Source organism: Micropterus salmoides, unplaced genomic scaffold (assembly GCF_014851395.1).
Source record: "Micropterus salmoides isolate LMB-PRFRI ecotype aquatic unplaced genomic scaffold, ASM1485139v1 Ms_hic_scaffold_4, whole genome shotgun sequence".
In the NCBI taxonomy this organism is placed as follows: Eukaryota; Metazoa; Chordata; class Actinopteri; order Centrarchiformes; family Centrarchidae; genus Micropterus; species Micropterus salmoides.
The window spans coordinates 8,019,983-8,046,522 of NW_024043372.1; the positions used below are offsets into that span (position 1 = coordinate 8,019,983).

General features: G+C 39.0%; 1 protein-coding gene across 1 annotated transcript in view; it reads left to right on the forward strand.

The window, feature by feature from the left end:
• The first annotated feature begins 1,081 nt into the window (after window positions 1-1,081).
• The window catches only part of pmepa1 (prostate transmembrane protein, androgen induced 1), a 41,847-nt gene continuing 16,388 nt past the window's right edge, over window positions 1,082-26,540 (forward strand). Inside the window, exon 1 of the mRNA XM_038696951.1 lies at window positions 1,082-1,654. Coding sequence (XP_038552879.1) covers window positions 1,558-1,654 — 97 coding nt within the window. The 5' untranslated portion in view covers window positions 1,082-1,557. The remainder of the gene's footprint in view (window positions 1,655-26,540) is intronic.

A 26,540-nucleotide genomic window follows, 5' to 3' on the forward strand; every position in this document is an offset into this window, starting at 1 on the left:
AGCATGTGTCGACTTACAGTTTAATCCCGAAAAAGATATTATATTTCTTTAACTGTTGTTTGAATGAATGATTTCAAGTAAACTGTTATTTCTGCTCTAATTAAGTGTCTACCAATTAATAATTAATGTCTAGTCCAGCCCAAATTAATGTCTAGGATCTGAAATTGTTGTTGTCAGTTCATAGATGAAGGCTGTGGGATGCGTCTGACAGCTCCATTAAAGCTAGTACGTGGAAGTTGAGTTTAAATTATTGGAACTTATAATATTGGCTTTTTCTTGTTCAACACATACATGTGTTAAAATATTAACATTATATTATGTTATGTTATTTTGTGAGCATAAATGATTAATTATTCATTTACATGACTGGAGTAATTAGTGTGCACAATTTACTCACAGAATTAGTGATTTGTGCCCATTTGTGTTATTATGTGAGCAAGAAGTTATTTGTGTACAATTTATTAATACGTGAGCACAAATTTAAATATGTGTGCACAGTTTATAAGAATTAAGTAACCTTTGAGCATGAATTTGTAATTTGTATGGACAATGTATTATATTTTAGGGGTGAAATTAGTAATTTGTATGCAAAATGTGTTAATTCAGTCCCAGGAATTTACAATACCTGCACCCAGTTTCCTTTCAGGACATCTGGAGGGCTCCAAAACAAAGAACCTTTAGGTAAATGTTAGGTAAACATCAAAATAATATTAATAGTAGAATATAGTTTGCTTCTTTTATGAATGAATGCAAAGCTGTAGGTTAAATGGTTTATAGGCCTATGTCATTTTGCCATTAGTAGCCTACATGTCCAGTCTCTTCTAAGTTAACCTATGTAATTTTGTGATTTGGGTCTAAATAAACAATATTCGACTTATCATCGTCTTTGTTTTCTCTTCAACTGCTGTTTCCTCCTCTCTGTGTGCTTTGGCAGACCTGTGATGTGCCAAACTGAAAAAAGAAAAAAGAAAGCAAATGGAAATTGGAAATGAGAGACAGACACAGACTGTGTCACCGAGAGAGGGAGAGAGAGAGAGAGAGAGAGAGAGTCACTTAGAAATCCCTGGAGACAGAGGGAGAGAGGGGGGGTGAGACAGAGAGAGGAACAGACAGGACCAGACGGACGTCCGTTTGCAGTTTAGTCGCCGGTCACTCAGCTGAAAACACGGAACCATTAAACCTGATTGCTAACGGATGGAACCGGACATTTAAACTAGGCTTAATTAACTGCATTTAGCTACGTTCAAACTACATTTACCCTGCTGTACCGACACTTCTACGGTACGCCAATAGATAGATAGATAGATAGATAGCGGAGGAAGAGGAGGAGAAACCGGAGAAGCGAGGAGGAGGAGAGAACCGAGACAGAAGGAGGACGGACGGACCGGAGGGGAAGGAGAGGAGGCTGGAGAGAAAAGGGAAGATTTTTTTGGGGGGGGGAGAGTTTGGCGTGGTGGTTTTTTGGTCTCCTCTCCTTCTTCCGATCGCTTTCTCTTCTCCAGCCCTTCCCCGCTTTCCTCGTCAGGAGTACTTATGTCTGGTTTCAGGAGGCTTTAAATGTTGAACTTGATGGGTGTTTTAAACGCCACAGCCACCAATGTCTCCTGTACTTGTAACTGCAAGCGCTACACCTCCCTCCAGAGCATGGAAATCAGTGAGTAACTTGCATTTCGTTACTTTTTTTTTTTTTTAATGTTTGCAATTCAATTCTTCTTCTTTAACTGTGTCTTCTATCGCGCCTGCGAAGCGGACGTTGCACACACGGTATTTTGGATAAAAGTCAAGGACGCTATTTTTTGTTTCATCGGCTCGTTGTTCAGATTTAACGTAAATCGCACAAGTGCAGAAAGGAGAAACATTGCTTCCTTTGATAGTTTGTGGAGTGTTAACTGTCTGTATTTCTAACATAGGTCATGTTGTTCACAAAATATGGTCACTCTGTCATTTTGAATATATTTAGGCTAATGCCTGTGTAAGTTGGCTAGAAGTTGGGCTGTTTTAACGTTACAGACCCTGATTTTTCCTTAACAAGACAGTTTCGTCGGTTAACGTTAATTATGCGATTATGCAAAATCGCTAGATAAATTAAAATACTCACGTTTTCTCCTCCTGTGAACCTTTTACCCCAGTTCTGACTAACGCTTGATTTTGAACTTGAACCAAATCCGCAAGCTTCCTATCGCTTTCCGCAAAGCCGGAAAGAGCCTATAATTTTCGGCTTTTTTGTGCCGTTGTATTTGCTACGAAAGCTGCATTTGACAGATATTGTGATTTTTAGGTCGTTGGTGCTGTGTCTGCTTTTGATCTTTATCTTTCTCTATTTGAATGATCTGCCTTTTCGCTTTTCGTTTTTAAACGACACAAATACGACTTAAAGTGTTTTCAAACGTAACAGGAAGTTTCCGTGGAGGACACTGAAAGCTTGATATCGAAGGAAAAGGTGGGTTTGCTCGGTGGAAAAGGGGAGAAGTTTTGTCGCCGCTTCGTCATTCGAGCAAAGCCAGACGTCTGTCTAGCCGTGTGCTTGCGTGCGCGCGTGTACGTGAGCGCGCGCGTGTTCGTGTGTGGTCGTATCCGGGAAATCCCTGTGTTTGCATGTGTGTGTGTGTTTATATATTCCCGTGAGTGGACTCTTATGTCTTGGTGTGTTGTTTGGTAAAGCAAGGCGCTAAACCTTCCCCGGGTTAGGGGTTTTATTCCTACTGACTGACACCCGTGCTGGTAATGTGGGCTATACAGTCATAATAGGCTACTGAACGGTAATTTAGATGAAAGCTGTGTGTGTGTCCTGCTGAAGTCACTAGTAGGGCTGACTCAGACTGCTCCAGAGCCAAAGCAGGCTCGATTAAAAGGTTCAGAGGAAGACGAAGCATGCAGAAAAAGTTCAAGAAAAGCCAAAGACATTAAGTTTACAATCTTAGAAAAAAAAAAGCAAATATTTGCTCTTGAGACAGAGAGAGAATGACTCAAAATTATTAATTGATTATCAGGGTTGTTGCAGATTAATTTCCCTCAGATTGACACATCAATAGTAGTAGGCTACATAATAATAATTGTTTGGTCAATAAAATCGTGAAAATCAAAAATTTTAAAGCCCAATGACACATTTTTAAATGTCTTGTCCGACTAACAGTCCAAAAGGATAAAAAAATCCTTTAGTTGTAATCTTTAGTTTACGATCAAGATAAAGTAAAGCAAATCCACCCAAACAATTAGCCTACAAATGGACTGTACGGTGCCTTTCTGGTCTAGCAATTGTATCAATGTAATAGAGCGAGTATTATTTGCAAGGGTAGTATTGTTAGTAGGAATAGTGGTAATAGTAACAGAAGTAATAGCAATTGAACTAGTACCAGTACAGTGACAATGGTTTTGGTACTGTGCAGTTATAGCTACAGGAGTATTAGTCAGTTCCCTTGCAGTATCCATAAGTATTCGTTGTGATTACATTACCAAAAGTATGTGGACCCTCAAACATTACACCTATATGTGATGTTTGAACAGATCACTCCAATGCCATGAGCATTAATATGCTGCTTTTAACAGCTGCCACGCTTATTGTTTTTGGTGGTTGAAGTCAGGGCTCTGTGCAGGCCAGTCAAGCTCTTCCACACCAAACTGGGAAAAACACTTATATTTTGACCTGCGTGTGGAGACACTGCCATGTAAAAACAGGAAAGGGTCTTGAATTCCCTCCATTGGATGTAATGTACTGTACATATACACTTGTAGACACACACACACACACACACACAATTCCTCTGTCTGAGAACAGACATGATGTTTAGTCTGGAAGACAGAGGGAGGGAAACAGATAAACAAAGGAGGAGAGAGAAACCTACCGAGACAGAAGGAAGGGAGTGAGAAGAATATGTCAAAACTTTAGGAAAAAGGAACAAGGTGTCAGCAAAAGAGAAAGGCAGAGAGAAGAAAAATCGAAATAAGCAAGAAGAGAGAGAGACTGGTGAGTATATTGTGTAGAAGTTGGTAGAAACTAAATTTGGAAACTAAAAGTGATGATGCATTGGCCTTTATTTAAAAAAAACAAGATTATGTTTAAGGCGTGTCAGCTGTACTGGACATTATGCAGTGGAGTGTGACAGGAAAGATGAAAGACACAGTGGAAGAAAGTATAACAGGATTATCCAAGTCATGCACTTGAGATGTGATGATCAAAGGACGATGTAGACGTGATAGAAAAAGCCGGGCTTCCCTACATTTTTACTTCAGAAGGTCAGTTCACTTAAATAAAAAACATTTTTAATTATATTTTTTTCTCTTACATCTAGTAGAATCCATCAAACATTGGTTTTATTTGTTTAGGTTTCAGAAAAGTTATTTTGGATGATCTAAAGACCTCATTGGGGACTGCTTTCAGTGGAACTGCTTTCTATTGAATCAATCAGCCTGTCCACACCAGAAAAACATCCAACTATAGGTCGACTGTGTGCACGCACCTTATTACCACCCATATTTACATTTATTGTTATTCATTGTTGTGTCTGTAGGAAGTCACAGGTGAGGTAGTATAAAAAGCGAGGACGTCCATGTTAGAAGGTGGATAGGGTGGATCGATGGGTCAAACTAACACAGGACTTTCAGCCTGGAGGCCGGGTAAAGTTTTGCGTTATGTAGGTGACTCATGTGACTTACGTTACTTACGTCACATGACTAACATAATGTAACATACTTATTTGAACCCAAACCACAAGCTTTTCCTAAACCTAACCAAGAAGTTTTGTTGCCTAAACTTCACCAAACAGCGACTGTTTCACAACGTTAACCACATGTTTGATCGTCATGTGACTCATGTCATGTGACTGACATGACATATTCTGTCATTTAGGATGTGTTGCAGCAAATAGTCCCTATGAAAACTGTTGATAGTGTGTTCTTTCGGCTTATATAGAGTAAATGGGACACTGCTTCTGTAAAGAGATGTTGCAGTTTTTAAATGTAATTTTTCAATATTTTAGGTACCACTTGTGAAATTGCATTTAGGGTATTAGGTTGGTGGCAGTAATCTCAAAAAATGGCAATTAATCCAAAACTGTCTGCAATATTAAGTGATCTTTCAAAACAAACTGAAAACATCACCTGCAACTGTGCTCTCTATTTTATTAAATAGTCCTCTTTACACAGTTTCTGTATGCCGTCCTCTACAGAATGACATTAAAGTGAGATTAAAAATGTGATTTGTTCCACCAGAGGACCGATTGGTGTGTCCCGCTTAGGGTTGGGCCATCGTCCATCGGCGATGGCTGACAGATGGTTGAGCAGTCATCGTGATTGTAAAACCCCGCCCCCTGGCAAAAAAAAATAAAAAATTATATTCACATAATACCGCCATGTGAAAGCGGGTTTTAATCACCACGAACATTATTATTATAAATTTTAAATATGCTTCGCACCTTCCTCGGAATTCTCCCCACACTCAGACACACATACACACAAGAAGCCTACACCTCAGTTAAACACACCGGCTTGCCCCGCCTCTCTCTGTCTCCCCCCTCGCTCGTCTACTCCACTTTCTCCATCAGCAGTACGTTTTATGAAGTTGCCTAAAAGACACAGAACTCTTCTGTATTCCATATTTTTCCACCCGCGATCCGTTATCACGGCAGCAGGTGAGCCGCTTGTGGGCTTGTTAATGACAAACAAAAACAACCAAAACCAACATCTGCACCCTGTGTGTTTACTGCTGCTTTACCTGGTCTGTGCTTGTAAAATTTCCACCACGACTTGTAACGTCATAGGCTACCAAGTTTTTAGCCAAGTAAAGTCTATGCGAGTGAACACATGCACATAAGACAACCGCTATGGTCCATCCCAATGTTTCAATGTAGACTTCGTCCAATGGTAATTTTGTGGATTTTCAAAATACCAATTACCCCTTCACAGGGTTTGAGGTTGCACCTGTAACAGCTGGATTTTAATAGTTTTAAGTCCCTGAATTCTTTGTAAAGGAGCTACAGAGACCCTGACTCACTTCAACTATCTTTCATCTGTATCTCTGTCCCTCCCGCACATCTTTCCACATCTGGATCTGTGAAGTTGTAATTGTAGGGTTACATATACCTGTTACACCCTTGGACATATAAGAGAACACACACACACACACACACAGGGACACACATATGCAAAAACACATCTGTTCTGAGTGGCAGACATTGCTAGTCAAAGCACATGATATCAGCATTACTCACAGGATAGCAGTGTGTGTGGTGAAGTCATTGCTGGTATCAGCTTGTAATAATCATTTCCTACTAGCAGCTTGGTTTCCCTGTAAATTTGTTACAACATGTCTGGCCGTCTTAACACCAACACCTCCACCGTCTGTCTGTATAGCCAATATAAATGTCACCCACAGCGTTTGTCTGAGTGTGTGTCTGTGTGTGTGTGTGAGTTCAGCTGGAGGGTAGTGGTACTTATTTTGGTTATTGAATTTGAGGAAAAGAGTCAGAGTGTTCCAGGAGATGACTGCAGCATTGGGTAAGGGAAGGAAAGGCTGTATTTGTCTTCTTGTCGACAAACATTCCTGCAACTGTTAGTTCAACAACAACCCGTCTACCTGTGAGGAAGATGCAGAACCCCTAACTTCAGTGTTGTAGGGTTCTTGTGTTGTTGTTCAATAAGATGTTGATAAAATGAGTGCCAGTACTCCACTTATTCATATGTTGGCCATATTTAAAAACAATATTGTTTATTTGAGAGTATTTGGAACATTTCAACAGCAGTTTAACAAATAAAACCGTTTTCTGATATTAGACCACTGTGTTTAACATGTGGTGAGGTTTAGGCACAGTTGTTAGTATATTATATTGCTTCACCTCTGATACAGTTGGATGACACAGCAGATATATATGAGCAGATATATATACACAACCAACATTTATAATTTTTGTAGGTTTTGTTCCTTCAGTAAATCCTTGTGCAAGACAAATGGTCTACAAGTACTAACTCTTCAATAATCATAACCATTCATGCTTAACAATGAGTTCTGAACTTTGCTGGAGCACGTCAACTTTTTTTAATGTCCCACCCCCATCCAGGCTGTGTGTGACTTTATGAAAAGTTGAACATGTCTGCACAGAAGGCACTCGATAGAGGTGCAATGAAATCATCTGGCCAGGATACGTCTCTTCTCCCTACTCTGTTTCCGCCGACATAGAAAATAGCAGGAGAGGATGAGCATAAATTGCCCTCTGGGTAATGCAGATGACTAGCAGCTTGTGAGAGACTTCAAGGACTGAATATGATGTTACGGTTAAGGTTCGATAGTATTTTATCGAATCTGCATATCGAATACTGATATCTTTCAAACCTCTTATCGAATTCATTTGTGTTCAGCCTTCAACATTGAAAAAAAGCTACAACTTACATATTCAATTGAGATTGGAGTGTTTGTTAGCTGAGTGGGGAGAAACACAACACATAGATACAACCTGAATATATAATATGCTAATTATAGAGAACAGGGATAGACAAGAGACTTATGAGCCTCGGAGCTGAGTGAATCCAGGTACTTTATAAACCCGAAACACATCCGGTGGAAACAGCGATACTGTAGTGAGAGATGTGATTTCATCTGAAATGGATGTTATTGTGATAAATAAATATTTTCTAGCGTAAGCAACATCACAGCTGAATGAGATCATTTTCAGCACAAATTTGGCATTTCCAGCTACTGCTAGTGAACTGCTCATGTCTTTATCTGTTTGGGTGTCTTACAAACTATTTTCTCTGAGACAACATCAGCCACTTCTAGTTTATATAAAATGTGTGTACAAGAGCACCAGCACTCAACAATGTTTACTATATTTTTAGCTTGACAAAAGTCCCTCTTACATCTGAAATCCATCTGTGTGACTGCCATGTGTCATTCTGTCATTGTCATGTGTCACTTTGAACAAAATAATCACTCCCCACATCCTGCTCGAGCTGCAGCTCCCATGTGACACAGAGATGATGTTTACTAATCAGTGTAAAAAACAACAACAACAACAAAACCCACAGCATTTTTATCCAATTCTATTCCTGACAGCATATGTGTGGTACAAAACTACATCCTGAGGCAACATGCACGCCACTTTGTCTTTGATCACTCGAGCTGTAATAGTTGTAACAGAAGAAGCCTTTTACACCATTTAACTGAGATTACTCATAAATGTGCTGTCACAGGAGACTAAGGTTGTCACGATAGCAGAATTTTAAATTTCATACAATACTTGTATAAAATTATGATGCCTGCTATCTCTTGTGATACCACAGCAAACAAAAAAGTTGATCTTCTTCCCTCTGGATCGTCTGTGCATCATTGGATTAGAAGGCTGCACAGATAGATGTGTTTTTTTTCTTTATAGTTTTGGTACTTTCGATACTATCAAATGTATAATTAAGGGAGATTGTATACATTTAAACACGTGGTGTCGAAAAAGTATGGAGGTAGTCACATGTTTGACAGTCTCAAGGGAGGCACAACAATAGAAAGAAACAGTCGACTTCATCAGTGTTTGAGAAGACACGTCAGTTCAAGCACTCACTTTAACTGAACTGTGTTGGAAGTTTTGTTTGTTCATGCTTCTCTGTATTATATACAGTACATTATTGTCAGTTTATATTATATAGTGGTATAATGTTTGTGATCAAAACGTCCAATTTAAACCCTAGCCCTGTGATAGACTCCTATCCCTTTTACTGGCCTTGTGTGGCTACAAGTTTTTATAGAGGTTCTCTGGGTGTATAAAACCTCTTGAATCCCACCAGGTGACCTGCTTTAGCTTAGCTGTTTCGATCGTGCATGCTAATATAAATGTTTAAACCTTTGCCAATATGGAAGTGCTACACATTGTTATATCGGTTAGATTCTCCACAATTCAATCTTATAGTTCATTTTATGGAAACAAAGAGCACTCAAGTATTATTTTTTCAGTTGTACCGGCACGGTAAATTAATTAAAGGCCTGTCCAATTTAGACACCTTTTGCATATATTGGCAGGGTGAGTTCTGTGATTTAAGCACATAAACATCCTGGCTATTAAAGAGAGTTTTACAGTATTCATATATAAATATATCAGTTACCCAAAACGAGATATGAGCAGCATCTAAGTGGTGACTGTGGCCTACGGGAGAGATGTTTCAACAAAAAACAAACAAAAAAATGAAATAAGAGTTAAATTCGGTCGTATTTTCAGGCAGCGTCTTTCTTGTCTCTGTCTCTGTTTAGTCCTCATTGATTGCTTTTCTTTCTTCCCTTCTGTCTTTCTCTCATTCTGTCTCTTTTTTTTTGTCTCTCACTCAGTGAATCATGGAAATTAAATGATTGAGTCTGTTCTGGCTGGCCTCCTAGACTTATTATGTAAACCTCTCTGTCTGGCTGTCTCAGTACTCAGAGTGAGTGTACGTGTCCGCGTTTATCTATTCATTTCCTGTCTGCGTATCTGTGTGTGTACGTGATGTTGTGATAGTCAGTTGACAGAGGATTTGTAAAATTATATGTAATAATTTTGTTCTACATTCGCGTTTTCTTGCAGTAAAGAAAAAAGGTTGATATTATGTGTGTTTTACAGAAGCCTGTGTGGATCAAACTCCGCCTTTTGTGTTTTTTTTTCCTCCTTTGATTTACAACTGGCATCGTCCCAGAACCAGAATTGCTTTAATCCTTGTGTACGATAAACAGACAGCAATTTGTCTTGGAAGAAATGATTTATCCACTCAAAGTCAACTCAGCTGCATCCTTTGTTTGCCTGTTCCATATAACGCTTGACACTGGGAGCTGCCCAGTACAACCACAGTCTCAGTGGAGCAGTTGCTCAAGAGCACATCAGTTGTAGCTTTTGATGCAGGAAAGAGCATTTAGTGTTGACTGTACCTCCCCAGTTGTTTGAGTCCTGCTGACAACCCGCTGCCCTTCTATCGATGCTACCTTCATCCTCCTTTTCATCCTTCATTTCTGTCTTGCTTCCTTCTGTCATCTCTTTCATTATAGAGTTTGAAGTTGGAAGGAGCTGTTTCAGGGTAAATAAAGTCCCATTCATTTTTATTATAGATAATGTTACTCTACTCATAGCTGAAGCACTTATGCGGCTTGAATGGGCATGACAGTCTCCCGGTTGAATCATCAGTACAAATGATTAATAACTACAATATCTAATGAAAAGTCAAAAGCACAATCCTGTGTACATAAAAACGTAACCTGTGAAGTTAACTATGACTCCCAAGGTGAAAAGAAACTTCCAATCACAGAGCTTCAAATTTAAATGGCAAGTGGAAACTAAAGATTGATTTGATGACAAAACTGACAAAACAGAAAAGACAATTTGCAGCTTAAATCAGTTCACTTTTAAATTCTGGTTCAATTGTGGAGAATTCAGCAACAAAACTCAGCAGTGTTGTGTTCTTTCAACAAAACGTCCAACTGAATTTTCTGCCACTCTGATTCACGCCTTTTACTGGTTGCTTCTGCTTGGCACTGGCAACACAGGCTTATGGGTATTGTAATATTTAGAACCACCATGCCAAACCAATGGACAAACACCAGGTTTCTCTGAAACAATGAAGAAATACTTAAAACTGTTTTCTATGTTAAGAAACACTGAATAAAAAAAACATTTTACAGAATTACTTTTTACTGTCTATAATTTTTTTCCACCTTTTTTTCCACCTTTTAACCTGCTTCCTGACCTCCTTCCTTCTTTGCTCACATCCTTCTTCCTTGCTTCCTTCCTTTCTACTTCCTTCATGCCTTTCATTCAACCTCTCAGCACTTCATTGTTTCTTGGTCTAGACACAAATAGCGCACACACACAGAAACCAGAAAAAAAAGACATCATCATGGTCTCATCATGCATATATGTAGATGCATGCAGCATGTGTGTCAAGGGGCCAAGGTCAACGCCACTTTGGGGGTTGTGTGTGTTGGTGTGTGTGCTTTCTGCATATAATCTGCATACAAGACGGTGTTCAACTGAGGCCCTTGTAGTCTGTTGGACCCATATTCTCCCATTAATTAGTCTAAAGTCTGAGACTATATGTCTGTCTCGCAGTGTGAATAAATCTATACTGAGACTGTCTGAGGACCAAGACGCTGCGCTATAAATAAAGGCAATGACTGTCTGCCTGCTATATGCATAGCCTGTCATGGGACAATGTGGAAAAGATTGTCTCTTGTTTTTCATTAATTAGTCTGAGGCAGAAAAAAACTCTGTATGGCTGTCTGGTCTTCTAAATACTTCACTTGTTATCTGTTTAAGTAGTTCAGAACAACTATGTCTTGTCTTTCATTAATTAGTCTGACCCAAGGGAAGCTGGCGTAGGATTGTCTAGTTTCTAAATGTTCACATTAACATCTGATTACACATAAAGGAAAAAAATGTCTGGAAAGGGTCTTTTGGCTTTTGTTAATTAGTCTTGTTTTATAGTATGATACTGAAAACAAATCCTCTTTCATACCATACTTTGAACCAAAGTGAATTGAAGTGGTTAATCTCTAACAAATGAAGCAGTTTGTAAACGCTGCAGAATTAACGTTTAAGAGTACAATTTTTAGTAAATTTTGCTGTGGGTGACTCTCTTGAGCAGCTTGAAGGACCATCTGTTTTTCTTTCTCACCTAACTGATTTTAACATTGTGCAAGTAGAAGGTGTTTTTAGATGATATGGAAAGAAATGTAGGCATTTAATTAAACATATACCTGTTTTAATGTTATTATGTTATGCCCAGAAATAAGAAACAATTCTACATCTCTAAACAGAGATCAGTGAACAGTGTTTCAGTCTGCACACGTATGTATAGCGTATAATTTCCATTACAAATTCAGATATTCAGATGTATGTATGCAAATGCTTGTTGTGTTGATGGGGGATTTTTTTGCATATGAAATCAACATTGCTCAGCATCTGCAGGGAGAGGGGGTGAAGTGAGGCAGTCTGGCGGGGGGGGGGGCAAAGGTCAAGGGTCAGGTCAGGAGAAGGCAGGGAGGGGGAGGGATGAAAGGTTCATTGTCACATAAGTGGGGCTGTATGTATTTGTATTTAAAAATATTTTTGCTGCAGTTTACTTCTAATTGCTTTTGCCATTTTCATTTTGTTGAGCTAATTATCTCATTGTTTGTGTAAATAACTTACAGCACCCCTTCAGGTTATCAAAACGTGCACGTTTTAAACTTCATGATGTCACTGAATTTATTGATTGCAGAAATTACTTTGGTTTAATTTGCTTGTTTTATAGAGTGCAGATATATTAAGGATTGTGATGAGGCCTTTGATGATGTGTTACTGATTAATCTGTCGCTTCAAAGTCATCAAGTCACAATGCTGCCAGTAAATGTGTAATATAGCAACTGAAAGCTGAATGACAGCTTGAGAGCTGATTGGCTGTATCAATGTGCTGATTAGGATGTTGTAGCTTATCAGTCAGAAAAGTCTCAGATGACAAAGTCAGAACAGTCTTGGTGCAGTTGAACAGGCTCCAATTATACATGTTGAGTTTACGTTTTGATAGCTCTGGGTATTGTTTGAAATTTCAGTGCCATTTTTTCTTTGATACCTTAGTTTAGGGAATATCAACCTTTTTTCTTTTCATTTAACAAAATATACCAATGAATCACTGGTAAATAAAGAACAAGAGAAGAAAATATTGTCAACACTGCTTCTGTGACACCTACAACTGGAGGCTGGTGTGTAAACAGATAATGAATGACAATACAGCAAAACACAGCTGCAATAATATAAAAACATGTCTTCATAGGAGAGTCTATAATATCCTTAGATCTGCTTGCAACTACATTATAGTGTGTAACCACACCTCATTATATAATTACATAACTACATTATGTAGCAGGGACTTAAGTAAAGTGTAACATATCGAAGTTCAGCACCTTTTCCTATATTTGAATGCTGTTTTTGTGCATGATTTCGTATTGTGACAGAAAATAAGATTTTCATCAAATGATGTGGAGTCACAAGAGTAATCCTGACATGTTCCTGACATCGTGATATACACATTGTTCTTTCAATACCCTATACATGTACCTTACATCATAGCACATCACTAACTATCTGTGACAGAGTCTTCTGTCAAAGTCCACTGTGAGACACTAAAGCTGAAACTAAACTGAGACACTGAAGCTGAAACGTCACTCAGTAGCTGAGTCCTGACTGCGAGACCAGGTCTAGACAATAGACACTACAGTCTGCACACCCCCTCCCACACGTGACATAGACGTTCATGAACATGGTCTTGAACCCCCCCCCCCCCCCCCCCCCCACACACACACACACAAACATCTAGGGAGGACTGTGTCTGCCTCACTTTGCCCTTTGCCCCATAGGAAACAGCTGGGACCACATCATTTGCATCCACAAACACACACACACAGACGCCACTCGGGCCCTTTCTGTTTATATTACTAAAAATGATCATTAAACATTCAGCTATTCAAACACACAGCCTCAATGCACAAGCAATTCTTATTATAAGAACCCAGCCTGGCACAAACCCATCTCCTCCTCGATGACAACAACCCCCCCACCCCCCCACCCCTCTCTGGCTATCACAAACACACACATACACACAGAGGCTAGACTAAAGTTTGTCTAGACAGAGCGGCAGGTTAGAAAAGCACACAGACACAGTAGTCAATTTTATTTGCACACTAATGATTTGTATTTTGGGCAAAAAGGTGAGTAATGAAAGCCTGTGTAAACATCAAAATTAAATTTCTTCCCAATAATGCTGTTTGTTGAAGTAATCATAGTTCTGATTATTCACATTTTTCAGATTTGGCCAGGATTACATCCACACTAATCTGGCTAAATCTGAAAAAAAAAACCCACATATTTTATACCATTTTGGCCTGTGATCCACACAGTTGTCCCAATTTTCTGACATTTTAAAAATAAAATTACAAATTAATCATAAAAAACATCAGATTTAAGTGGCTTAGTGCAGATAGTGCACATGCATTGTCCTCATGGTGTTACGTGTAAGAAGAAGAGAAAGTGTTGTCAAATGTATATGGTGGTAGTATGTTAATTTACTTAACCTAAACATACCCATTTTGACTCCATTAAAGTCATTGCAATGACCTTGAATGTGTTGGCCAAGTAAGCGTGGGAACCACAAGAACTGATGGTAAAGGGAAGGCGTGACGATTAATGTTAAGGCCAAAAATAAAACATTTACGTCTTGCAGTTTTCATCAGATTCAGGTGTCTGATCAAACTTTGTACGTTCAATTTTTCTATTTCTGACCTTGAGTGTCATGCTGTTATCGCATGAGACTCCACCTTACCCCTTTGTTGCTTTGAGCTCAGTGTCTTGGTCCAGTCCAGCCTCAGAAAAAGAAAGGCTTATCTTTTTAGAGAGTCTGTAGAAGAGGAAGATATGGAGGAAAATATTTAATTTTGAAGGTTTGAGGAACTGTTTTTCTGCATCTGAAGAATGCGTAGACCAGTAAGGATTGTCTTGCTGCAGGAAGTAAACTGTGAGCCAACAAATTTCTTAAAAAACTCCCAACACACCTGAGTTAACAGATTCTTGGCAACATCAGAAACACAATTGCTGCTCACATTGTGTCCAACAACCTCCCGCACCTCGTTCAGTGAAGAGATCGTAGACCTTGCCAGCTGGCACACACATATATATGAGGCCCATATCGTTTTGTGCTCCGTAGGCACAGAGCCAGTTTCCCAGCTTGTTTGCCATCTATCCACCCATTAAACCTTCATTATTCAACAACAGGTCTGCTCATGGTAAACATTTGTGACGCTGATGCTGCAGAGAAATGTTGACAACATTGGTCACTGTCAACTGTGAACTTGAGTACATGGACATTTGTTCTGCTCACTTTGACACAGAGACTGTGATAAACGTTGACTTGAATATTTTTCCGACCAGCAGAAATGTTTTGTTTTTAGTATATGAACCACTGAAAATCCAACATGAAATACCCAGACAGTTAAATGTTTTCACTGCAACTCCCTCCTTCACTCAGTCTTTCCTTTTTTTGACTTTCCTTGCTATGCTTTGTTTGAATGGCTTTGTCACAGTGATCTTGTTTGGGTTTCTTTTGGAGATTTGTTTTGTCTAAAGTAGAGGTTATCTCTCTCTCTCACACACACACACACACACACACACACACATACACTTACACAAAAGCGAGGGCGAGTTGATTCACGCGGAGGATCATCATTTGAGTCTTTCAGTAAGAAAAGATCTTTTCAAGCCAGGTGTTTCTACTGTTTCTACTGTTGGCCACTGAGCCTCTCTGGTAAATCTTCATTATCTTGCTCAACAGAAAGTGAATATTAAAACAGAGGAAGCACGAAAGCAGTTATTTCTATATTGATATTATTCTGCGTGTGGGAAGTAAACATGGAGGTAATTAACTGTAGTATTATTATTATGACACCCACAATTACCGTGGTTCTCAGCCTTTTTTGCTTGAGACCCTTTAAAATTAAGCAATGTCCACTTGTGTTGTGACACCTCATCACACATTATCCACCCCAAGTTGGGAATCACTGGTCTATTATGAAATGACCGGACATTTATCTGCTCTCAGTCTCATGTAAGTGAAATAAACCTAAAACGGACAACGATGACAACATATAACAACATCTCCTAATGTCATCATTATGCCATTTAAAGCTGCATTAATTCATTTGTGTTAGCAAACAGTTGAATATTTACACAACCAGCAGACACAGATCAACATTACTATCACCCAGTTGTGTTTCTGTCCATGTTCAAGTCTCAAGTTCTGCATCATTATACTTTTAGCTCTGGTTTGGCCTCCACCAACTTTTGAGAAAACTATCTGGCTGTTGAGCTGCTTGGTGTGCCAGTTTCTTCACCAGCTATTTGCTAAATTTGCTGCTTGGTGGAGGGCAGGAAGTGTACAGTGGGTTTATCAGAGTTTCATAGAGAGCTTAAGTCCGCTTCTGCTTCCACCTTATTTCGTAAAAAAATATGTACGAATTAAACACATTTGATGTTTGTCAAATTAAAAGATAATTTTGTAAGTCAGGAAAGGTGCAGCTCTTCGTAAACAGTAATGTAACACTTAGTTTTGTGTGAAACTGCTCAATGAACTACATCTCCCGTCTTGCATAATATACATCACTATCATGTTAACGCTGTAATGCTAGCTAACATACATTGCTTGGTTGCTACTAGCTAGGTAACTTAGTTATGTTTGACACACAAATGTATCTCAGCTGATGTGTTTAATCTGGTACTTTCTCATGTAAGTTCTTTGACATTAGCTTCAGCAACGTTAGCGTCAATCATTGAGATAAAAAGTTAAGATGTTACATAAGCATTTTGGCTTGTGGTATTTGTAATTATGTATTTTCACAGTCTAACAGTTTTAGGACAAAGTGTGACTTTCTTGACTTGCAAAATTATATTTTTAATTGGCAAAGTTTACAAGGGTAATACAGGGCAAAATTCAAACTGTCAATCAAAAAACTTTTTTTCTTTTGCAGTTGACTACCATACATATTTTTTCAGATTTAAAGTCCCATGGTGGTCCACCAGAAGGGGAGGGACTGAGGCTCTCTATTGTTGAAAACAGTCCCAAAACTATGAGCTGGAAGAGGCTGGAAAGCTCAGTAGAGCTGTAGAGTGGGTGATAAATCTCTGTGGGTTCATCACCATGAGCAACCCTTTCACATTGGATATCTGAGTGTACATAAACTCTTATTTATCTATGTCTATTATTTTTTGTGTATTTTTGGATCTGTTGTGTTGTCTTGTATCTTGAGCTGCTGTAATAAGAATTTCCCCAGCATGGGATCAATATAGTCTATTTTATCTTAGTCATTTGATTCAGTGTTAATATAAAGCATTGCTTAGGAGAGCTTTTATAATGAGGCTGTGTAGATGCTAGCTCAGGGGAAACAGCCTGTTGAATGACATGACGCGCACACAGTTTGAACACACATAGTGTAGATGTCCATGCAGACATTAGCATTATTCATAATGTTGACCTGTTTTCCACACACATTCACATAAAGTGTAGCCACAACTACATGTGCTTTCAATTCATTACCATTGTTTATTAATGTGGAATTGATTTTCCCAGACACACACAAACACACACACACACACAGGGTCAGACATTCAGCAGACATTGTTGTGTCTAGCCAGGTGTGTGTGCGTGTTTGGTGTGTGTAAGGACCGGCTGAGCTGGTTTTGGTTTGGCAGCAAAACACTGTTTGGACAGCATGTCTGGCTCGCACACATACACCCACACAACCACATACCCACGCACCCACCCACCCACACACACACACACACACACACACACATACACACACACACACACACACACACAACACACACACACACACATTTACCCACATCCCCCCTCCTTTGCATGCTTGATCTCACATTCGCTCACACAACTGCATTCACTCTACCTAACACACACATACACCTGCAGTTTCAGCACAACAGGTTTGTCCTTGAATATTTTTTAGACAAAATTTTGACCCCCATCCAAACTCTGTGCAAGTCCTCACTGCTAAAATAAACTTTGTCAGGTTTTAAAATTGTTTATCTGAAAAGGAGTTAGATGCTCTAAACCAATGTTAAAAATATTACCGACAGAGTGAATTTCTTACCAACCTAAATTTACTTTCACTGCAATTTTTATTTTATATAGAGTCTAGATGCCATATAAATAAACTGATAATAGCTATGACAAACAAGGGCATCTAACCAGAAAGCTCAGTCCACAAGTCCAGAATTTTTAACCTGACAAACAAAAACAGCAAACTAAGTCAGCACATGAAAGGAAAGTAGAGCTGCAAAAATTAAGTGTTTAATCGATTGGTCAATTAACAGAAAAATAAGATGATCAATCTATGATCAATCAATTGGCAAAAGTTATGTTTCACGAAAAAACATTGAACATTTCCAGTGTCTAAAATGGGAGGATGTACTAATTTTCTATTGAATCTCTTAGGGTTTAGGCTCTTCAACAGACACAGCGAGACATTAGAAAATTGGGACTTTTTTCCCTGATGTTTTTGTAAACCAAATGATCAATTGATAATTGAGGAATAAATAAGCAGGTGACTTGGTAATGAAAATAATCCTTAGTTGCAGCCCTAAAGGAAATGCCATCTACTAATGTATTAGAAAACACTGAAATTTATCCATATCAAGATAAATGTAAATTTAGATTTAGATGCCTTGGCTCAAGGGCACTTTGGCAATGTTTTGCACTGCATTCAGCAGGGATTGAACTTCCATTACTAACCTGATGCGCAGTGAATGTGTGTATGTGTGTACATATACACACACTGCAGACTGTTAATGATTGCTATTATGTCTAGTATCACACTGGATCAGAGCCATTACACACACACACACATGCACACACACAGCCCTCTGCATGTGACCTGCCCTCTGCGACTCTGTCTGACTTTCCTCTCTCTTTCACATTCAAATGAACTGTGTGTGCGTTTGTGTACGTAGGACTGTGAGTGTATCGGTGTGCGGGGGTGTGAGACGACAGGGGTAGTCTAGATCCTTCTGGCTAGAATTCTAATGAGCATCACGCCACACACACACACACACACACACACACACACTCTCTCTCTCTCTCTGCCAGACAGGCAGCTGATAATGAGGTTTGATTTTCATATGTTTCAGACAGAATGCTCTGCAGGTCAGCTAGTACACAGAGGAGCAGTGTGTGTATGTGTGTGTGTATGTGTGATTTCTGGTCTTCATCTTGTTGGACTTTACACACGCTCACTTTTTCCGTTGTTAACATTAATGACCATGTGTGTCCATGACGACACTAGGTGTGTCATTTGCTTTTGTCTGTGTTTAACTGATGTTTCCGATGTCCTCGCAGCCAGACTTCTAGTTCATTTGTATTTCTATAATTAATCTTTTTAAACCACGGCCTGACTGCTGTTTGTGGTTGCATTAAAAACCAGAAATAACCAAAACGTTCAACCTCTTTGACCATATAAAATACAACACTCTCTTGATATTTAATGTGTGACTCTGTTCTGGCTGGTTGTGGTCAGGACCAGAAGCTCTGATTGCATGTATGTCGTGGTCTGCCTTATGCATTATATATTACTTTATGTAATGTTAAATAATTTTCTATTTTGTTTTTGGAGAAGATTTTTCACACATTTCGCACTTTCATGGTCCCCAGACAATGAATAATACTATTGTGATCCCCTAACCTTTTATATAGCATTATCATCTAGACAAGCATGGCTGTAGGCTTTAAGTCTTGTTATCTAGCAAGGCAAGCAGTTATATAAATTATTTTATAGTTACCTTACTGGATTACTTTTTGGCCTTTATTTGGCCTTTATTGGCCTGATTTTTTTTTTTTTACATGAACATAAATCTAAATATAGCCTATGTATTTTTAATAGTGATCCCTTAAGTGTCTGTACTGCAATTTCTTGTTTATAATCAGTCGACAAATATGCTGATACTAAAAATTGGCTCTAATCTTAATTATGCATAGATGTGATGGGGCTAAAATGGGCATCTTGTGATATATATGTGCATGTTTGGAGACAGTTCTGTTATCAGGTTTTACTAATATCACAAACAACTAGTTTCACCTGTGCCCAAGTTGAATTTCTCAATGAAGGTAGTGTTAGCTGCTGTGCTAAACAGGTGCGTTGTCAACAAGCTAATCTGCAGCTAATTCGCTTCCTAAAAGGCTGACATGATAAAAACACCAACCTCATTGAAGTGAATAAAAGATGACACTGGAGTTCGAGCTTAAACGTTTTCAAAGGCAGAGTCTGTGAACTACTCGCTGATTGAGTTAACATAGCCAGTGTTCCAGATGGGACTCATAGTTTAACATGGGAGTTCCCTGGATTAGCACTCTAAATTTAGACTAATGCTTCACTCTCCCTCCCTGTACTCTGATCTACTCTATCTATTCTACCCTGTCCTACTCCAGCATATTATACTCATCTACTCTGCCTGCTACCTCTATTACCTCGATCAAGCTTTACACAAATCTACAGTTCTCTGCTGCACTCGATTTTACTCTGTTTGTCTCTGATGTGTTCTCTACCATAGTTCAGTTTTCTATTACTCTTATCCTATATATTCCTGTTGTTTGTTTTTTGCCCGCCCAATGTGGGAAATAAACCTTTTAAAACTTGAACATCTACCAGCCACTGACAGATAAATGTTCAAATTCACCAGCCACTCAGTAGTAAATCATTCTTTGGTGTCTGAAATCTACCAGCCACTTTCATATTGTACCAGCATTTAGCTAGTAGCTGGTGTTTATTTCCCACCCTGAGGTATTTTGTTTATTCCTGTTATATTCTGTGTATGTTGACTAGTCACAAGCCCTTTATTAGGGTACAAATAAGTGTTTAATAAAAGTGATTTCTTTTTTTTGCTATCCTTTTTTTGAGGTACATACAATATAGTACATAAATGTATGTTTATGTTTTTTTAATGTAGCAAATTAATGAGCATGAGTGATTTATGGAAATACGGTATTTAAATATGATTTATAAATCATTATGTTGAAGTACTTTCATATGTCAGGTATTTTAATTCACTTAGAGAAAATATTACATTTCGATCTAGTTATTTTATCTATAAGTAGTTTGTCAGTTTGCTTCCCAGACAATTTACAGTATCATGATATAATGTATTTCAGTATTGCACTATATCATAACATTATTTGTGATTGGCCCACTCCTGGTGAGGCGTGTCTGTCCAGTCCAAGTGAAACATGACAATGTATCGTCCCAAATGAGGCGTGTTGAAAGTTAGGTTTCCTTTTTCAGAGCGAAGAAAGAAAGACTAGAATCAGAAAGGAGACAGATAGAAAGATGAGGACGGATGATAATTGACCTCCTCAACCACACACACACACACACACACACACAAAAATACACACCTCCCTTTCTGTTTTCCCACTGTTGAAACCAGCAGTGGGAGTTTTATGGACCAAAGTTCCCACACTTGTTGGCTGCACCATGACCGTGGCTTCCAAAGTCAATGAGAGAGAGAGAGAGAGAGAGAGAGAGAGAGAGAGAGAGAGTGTGTGTGTGTGTGTGTGTGTGTGTGTGTGTGTGTGTGTGTTTGCCTGTGTGTGTTTGTGTGCGTGCCCCCCTTCCGCCCTCCATAGCCTTTCTCATGGAAATTGGCAAGCAAGCAAATTGTGTGCACCTATGACCTATAACTCTCTCACACATACACACACAGTCACGCACACACACACACACACACACACACACACACACACACACAGCTGTCTGTGCTATTTCTGACTACCCAGACTGTCGAGTCATCCAAGGACTGAGAAAGGAAGGGGGGAGGGAGGAATTAGCATGCTTCTCTCTCTCTTCCTACTCTTTCCTCCCTCCATTTGTCTCTTTCGTCTCTTTTCGTCATTGATTGTTTTTATTCTTTCTCCTTCCTTGTCTTCTTCTGTTCTCTCGCTTGTTGATCATATCTAAACTTTTTCCCTCCTGCCTTCTTGTGTCATTTCCTTCCCTTTCCTTCTACTTCTTTCTACGACTTTTTTTCCAGTTACCTCTCTCCTATGTTTTCTGTCCTACTTTCTTTTTCTTTATCCTTAATTCCATAGATGGTGATATTTACGGTGCTGAGGAGGCTGTAGCTCCCTAAATGACGCATAATAAAAACCTCAGTTAATAAAAATGACAGTTTTACCCCTTTTTTTACTGGGATGCATAAGTGTAGTACACCAGTATTTGTGGTGGTAAAGAGGTTTTACTTACTTTTTATCTGTTAATTATCAATATGTAGGGTCTATTTATAATACTGCAACTTGCAGCAGGTCAGAGCTTTTCCATTGCTCACAAACACATTGAGGTGTTTTGGAGAGTTTAGAGTTCTTCAAGTGAATAAAAGTCCAGGCAGTAAGTGAATTGCTGTAATTACTGGCGCTGTACAATATGATAGGTGATTTGGTTATAGTTCTGTATACAGTAAAACAGATCTGCTAACTAGAGGTTTGGCAAATTATTTGATAATTTGATAATTATTAATCATTATCTACAACTCCTGGAGAGAGAGATACTCGCATGAAGTAGCAAGAAAGAGGGAGTGTATGAATATGCACACAAATGGAGACACAAAACTTTCTTTTATCATCTCGCCCAACTCATGTTATCAGTAATGTCTATGAACTTCTGTACACTGCAGACTGTCATCACTGCTAACACTGACTAAGACTTTGTTGAGACTGCAGGCAAATCAGATTTGTTTCTCAGATCAGATCTTAAAGAGAGGCTGTCCGCTCTGTTATTTACAAGCGATCAGATCAGATTTGTGTGTTCATTCATCACCAACTTAACTGTATTGGTTGCTGTGGTGACAAAGTAGGGATCTGTAATTGCAAACGTGGCTTTCCAACATGGGAGCAACACTGTCAAGTGGCGTTGCAAAACACCTTCGTTACACATCCTTCACTCTGATTTTGATGTTCGCATTGTGTGGTGCATTACGAGCGACACAAAGGACACTTTGAAATCCGATTTGAACGGCCAGAGCGTCCGGAATGATCCAATTGGAATTACATTTTAAATCACCTCCAAATGTGGCTTGGATCCAGTTTAATGTGTTTTTTTTTTACTGTAGAAAGTTTTTCAAATCAATCTGGAAATAATCTGGATATGCTAAAAAAATGGATTTTGGCTGGCAGTCTGAACAGGACCTCACAGTCTGACAGCTGCCTCATATGAACGGCTCCAATGTTGATTGAATGCACATCTGTATCCGCATATATGCTTGTCTCCTGTATGAAATGGCTATACCCCCACCGCGCTGCATTATTATAAACTACTGTCTGAACTGGTCATAGGCCACAACTTTCGCCCACATGCACGTCCTGTCTCACTCCCTCATCCTCTGCTTGCAGGTATGCTTGACTTCAGTGTTGTTGCCTGTGTACTTGCTGTGGCTGCTTTGTTCACGCCTGTTTTAGTGTAAAACTCAATTCTCTGTTAAATGTTGTAGATAACTATCAGATATGAACTATCTTTGCAGTACTAATTAATGCAAAATAAATATTACTCTATTGCACCTTATCTACTTTCCTTCATTTTCCTTCCCTCCCTCCCTCCTTCCTTCCTATTTTCTTCCTCCCTGCCTTTCTGTATTTCTCTCTCTCTCCTGTCCTCAAATCATCCTCTTTTTCACTCCTCCCTCCGTCCTCCAGATCCCCCCTCTCTCTGTCTGTCTGCTCTCTCTGAGCCATCTGACTCGGCAATGACCGCCTTTGACCTTTAGCTGAATGCACGAGGAGGAGGGGGAAGAGGAGGAGGAGGAGGAGGAGGTGGATAGATGGAGAGCAGGCAGCGGATGACAAATGAGCTAATTGCTTTAGATTAACCATGGAGTGTCTGCCTGCCTGCAAGGCTTACAGCCTCCTCCTGTCTAGACAACACCCCAGAGGGAGGGAAGAGATCAACAGTCCCTCTCATGCAACATGACCGAGAAGTGAAAATGTTTTAATGGCTTTTTTGTTGTTTTCTTCTAAATTGCACAAGGCAAGTTGCGGAGATGAGGTTAGAAATCTGCCCACAGCAGGAGCATGTATATTAAAGGGACACTACTTCTGTAAAGTTTGGGGACAGATTTGAGAGAGAATGGTCAAAATCAGTGCAGGAAAAGCAGAGATATACTGACCTTTAAGTGTTTTCCTCATTAGACCTTTCAACCCTGCCAAACATTCATGTCTTCCAAATGCCACACCTCTAGTTTTAGTAACACATAGGCTTACTGTTATATATTGTAGTCTCCATGTCCCAGCTGAGGGGTAAAACAGTTGGAGTCCCCCTTTAACTTGGCCGGTCAGTAAATACTCAGTATGTCATTAGAGAGGAAAATATTTGATGAGTCAGCTCCCTGAGGATGTTGCAACGGACATACACATCAGTCCTGACTTTTGAATGGTATCTCAACTTTTCCTGCCAGTGACCAAACCAACAGGCGAATGAAATGTGAGTAAAGGAGGGACGTCCACAGTGTCTGAGTTAGAAAGACGAAAGACCTGCAACTCTGTGACAGTTTGTCACACGAGAACTCAGACCACAAAAATTTGAGATAAACTGGAAATTGTCACCTCAAAACAGTGAGTTGGAGACATGGATGCTTTAAGGGTGGTGCTTTAAGAGGTCAAGTCCTCTGCATTTCTCTTCTGGCACCAGTTTAAAAGACATTGCTAATGTTTTTTTAATTCACAGTGCTAAAATTAGACAGTTTTAGATTAAAAAATAATTATTAATAAATACAACAATTTAACATTTTTTAATTTATTTTGAGTAGAGAAATCTCTTTGAAAACAGCTTTTAGTATAATATCATGTATAGAGCATTTGAAACATAAAGCTGCTTTCAAATTAGTAAAACATTTGTAATAAGTATAAATAAAAAAATAAGTATAGCACAATAACTGAATTGTTCAAATAAATAGACAATGTCCAGATATTTTGAATATTATCTGGGGATGAAGTGCTGCTTTGATTTATAACCTCAGTATTTTTGGATGCAGCCATAAACGATCATTATAAAAATTAACTTAAGAAGGCTCTGCAATCTGTATTTTAATTGTATTTGGCATAAACAACTAGCTGTACACATTTGTGGTGTAAACATGTGACAGAAATCAGATGCAGTAAACCCTGAGTGCTGTTTGGCTCAGTGAAACTTCACTGTGTCTTCATTGAAGCATGTTTTGGCCTTAAGGATGTTTTATCACTGGTACAGCTGCACAACACATTTGTTTTAAATTTAAAATAATTTTTTTTTTTGATCCCAGAAAAGCTTCTGAAATTATAAGTTGGGGGAGGGGGTTAAGAATAAGTAGAGGGAGATAAAGAAGAGAAGAGATGGAGGAGAAATAAAATGGCTGAGGAAGAGAGAAATAAATTAAACTACATTTTTATGTTAAATATGCACACAATATGCTCAGCTGGAAATGTGCCTAGACATTGCACAATTTTTTACCTGTTTTGCTCAAATGGTGGCGTATCGATGTTATTATGTAATCGTGTCCCTTACTTTTGGAAATTCACTTACCCTGTTAGTATGAGTAGAGTGGAAGGAGTGAGGTCAGGGGTGAATTTAGAGACAGCAGGAAATGAAAGAGAAGCAAGAAGCAATACAGAAAAAAGGGAGAGCATAAAAAATAAGAGAGGACAAGAACGAGGAAGGAGGAGGTCTGCTGACAGACCTGTTGACTTCCCCATTTCTCCCCAAGAATTTTCTATGAAATATGACTCATCAAATCAGAGAAGCAGAACGGGAACAGCACATTTTTATTATATTTCTTTAACACTGCAACAGACCTGTCACAATCTGTGATTAATGATCTAATAACTAATAAAATAATAATTAAATAAAAAAAAATATATATGCCTCCTAATCTGGAAGACAACTGTAATAAAAGTGGTTCGTGTAAGTGCCATTTGAAAATGTAATGATGGCTATGTTGCATTGGCAATGTACCATACCCTTGTATGATGGCAGGAAAACAACATGCCTTTTTTATGTTTGAGTTTGAAAAGAGAGATAGACAAGAAAGAATGAGGAAAGAAAGGAAAGGAAAGGAAAAAGGAGTTGTGTTGTGTGAGTGTTTTGGCTGAAAGTTGGAGTTCAGGACCAGCTAACAGAACAGAGAGACAGACAAGCTGTCAGCAGGCAGTGTGGGTCCAGCATTTTGGTGCCCACAAAGCTGTCGGACCCCACAAGTATAGTGGAACCCAAACCCCACGAAATAAAACAAGCTCCCCCTCCCACACTCAAACACGCACGTAGTGGAGGTCTGGGTGGCTTCACACAGATGGTGAGGCTGGCATCACAGTGTGTTTAAGCGTCTGTTCCTTTTACAATGATAACAGTTCTCTTTAATAAGCAGAGGAATGCGACTGTTTACATTTCATAACTTTAGTCTGCGTGTTTATGTTTCTTTTGTGTGTGTGTTTGTGTTCTGTCTTGTGTTCCCCTCTTGGCTCCCGTCTTTCTTTTCCTCCTTGTTTTCTTCACTTCATCCTTTCCCTCTGTTTTCCTATAGCAGTAAATATAATGAAGAAGATTTACATTTATTTTTTTAATTATTTAAATATTTAATATTTACATCATTTATTAAAAAATGTAAAGTGGCAGTGTAAAAGAGGAAGTGTAAAAGTAGAAGCAGGACTATGTGACTGAGACCATAGTCAGTGTGTGTGAGTCAGAAACGTTTTCTATGGGAAACCAAGTTCTTATCTTGGTTTCCCACCAAATAATAATGTCAGAGAAACAATGTAAAATAGTCCCTGCTCATGCAGTTTACATTAAAGAAGACTCCACTGAAAGTCTAACTTTTGAGTTAGAGTTTGAGGTACTTGTGAGGTGGCTCTGAAAGGTTTATAGCTTGCTTTTTCACAGAGGACAGCAGCTGTAGTCAACTTGAATTCACAGCAGCTCTGGAGGCTCGATGTCAAAAGCCAATCAAAATGCCAATAGAAACATCTCAAACTGTGATCCGTGTGTTCAGTATCTTCCA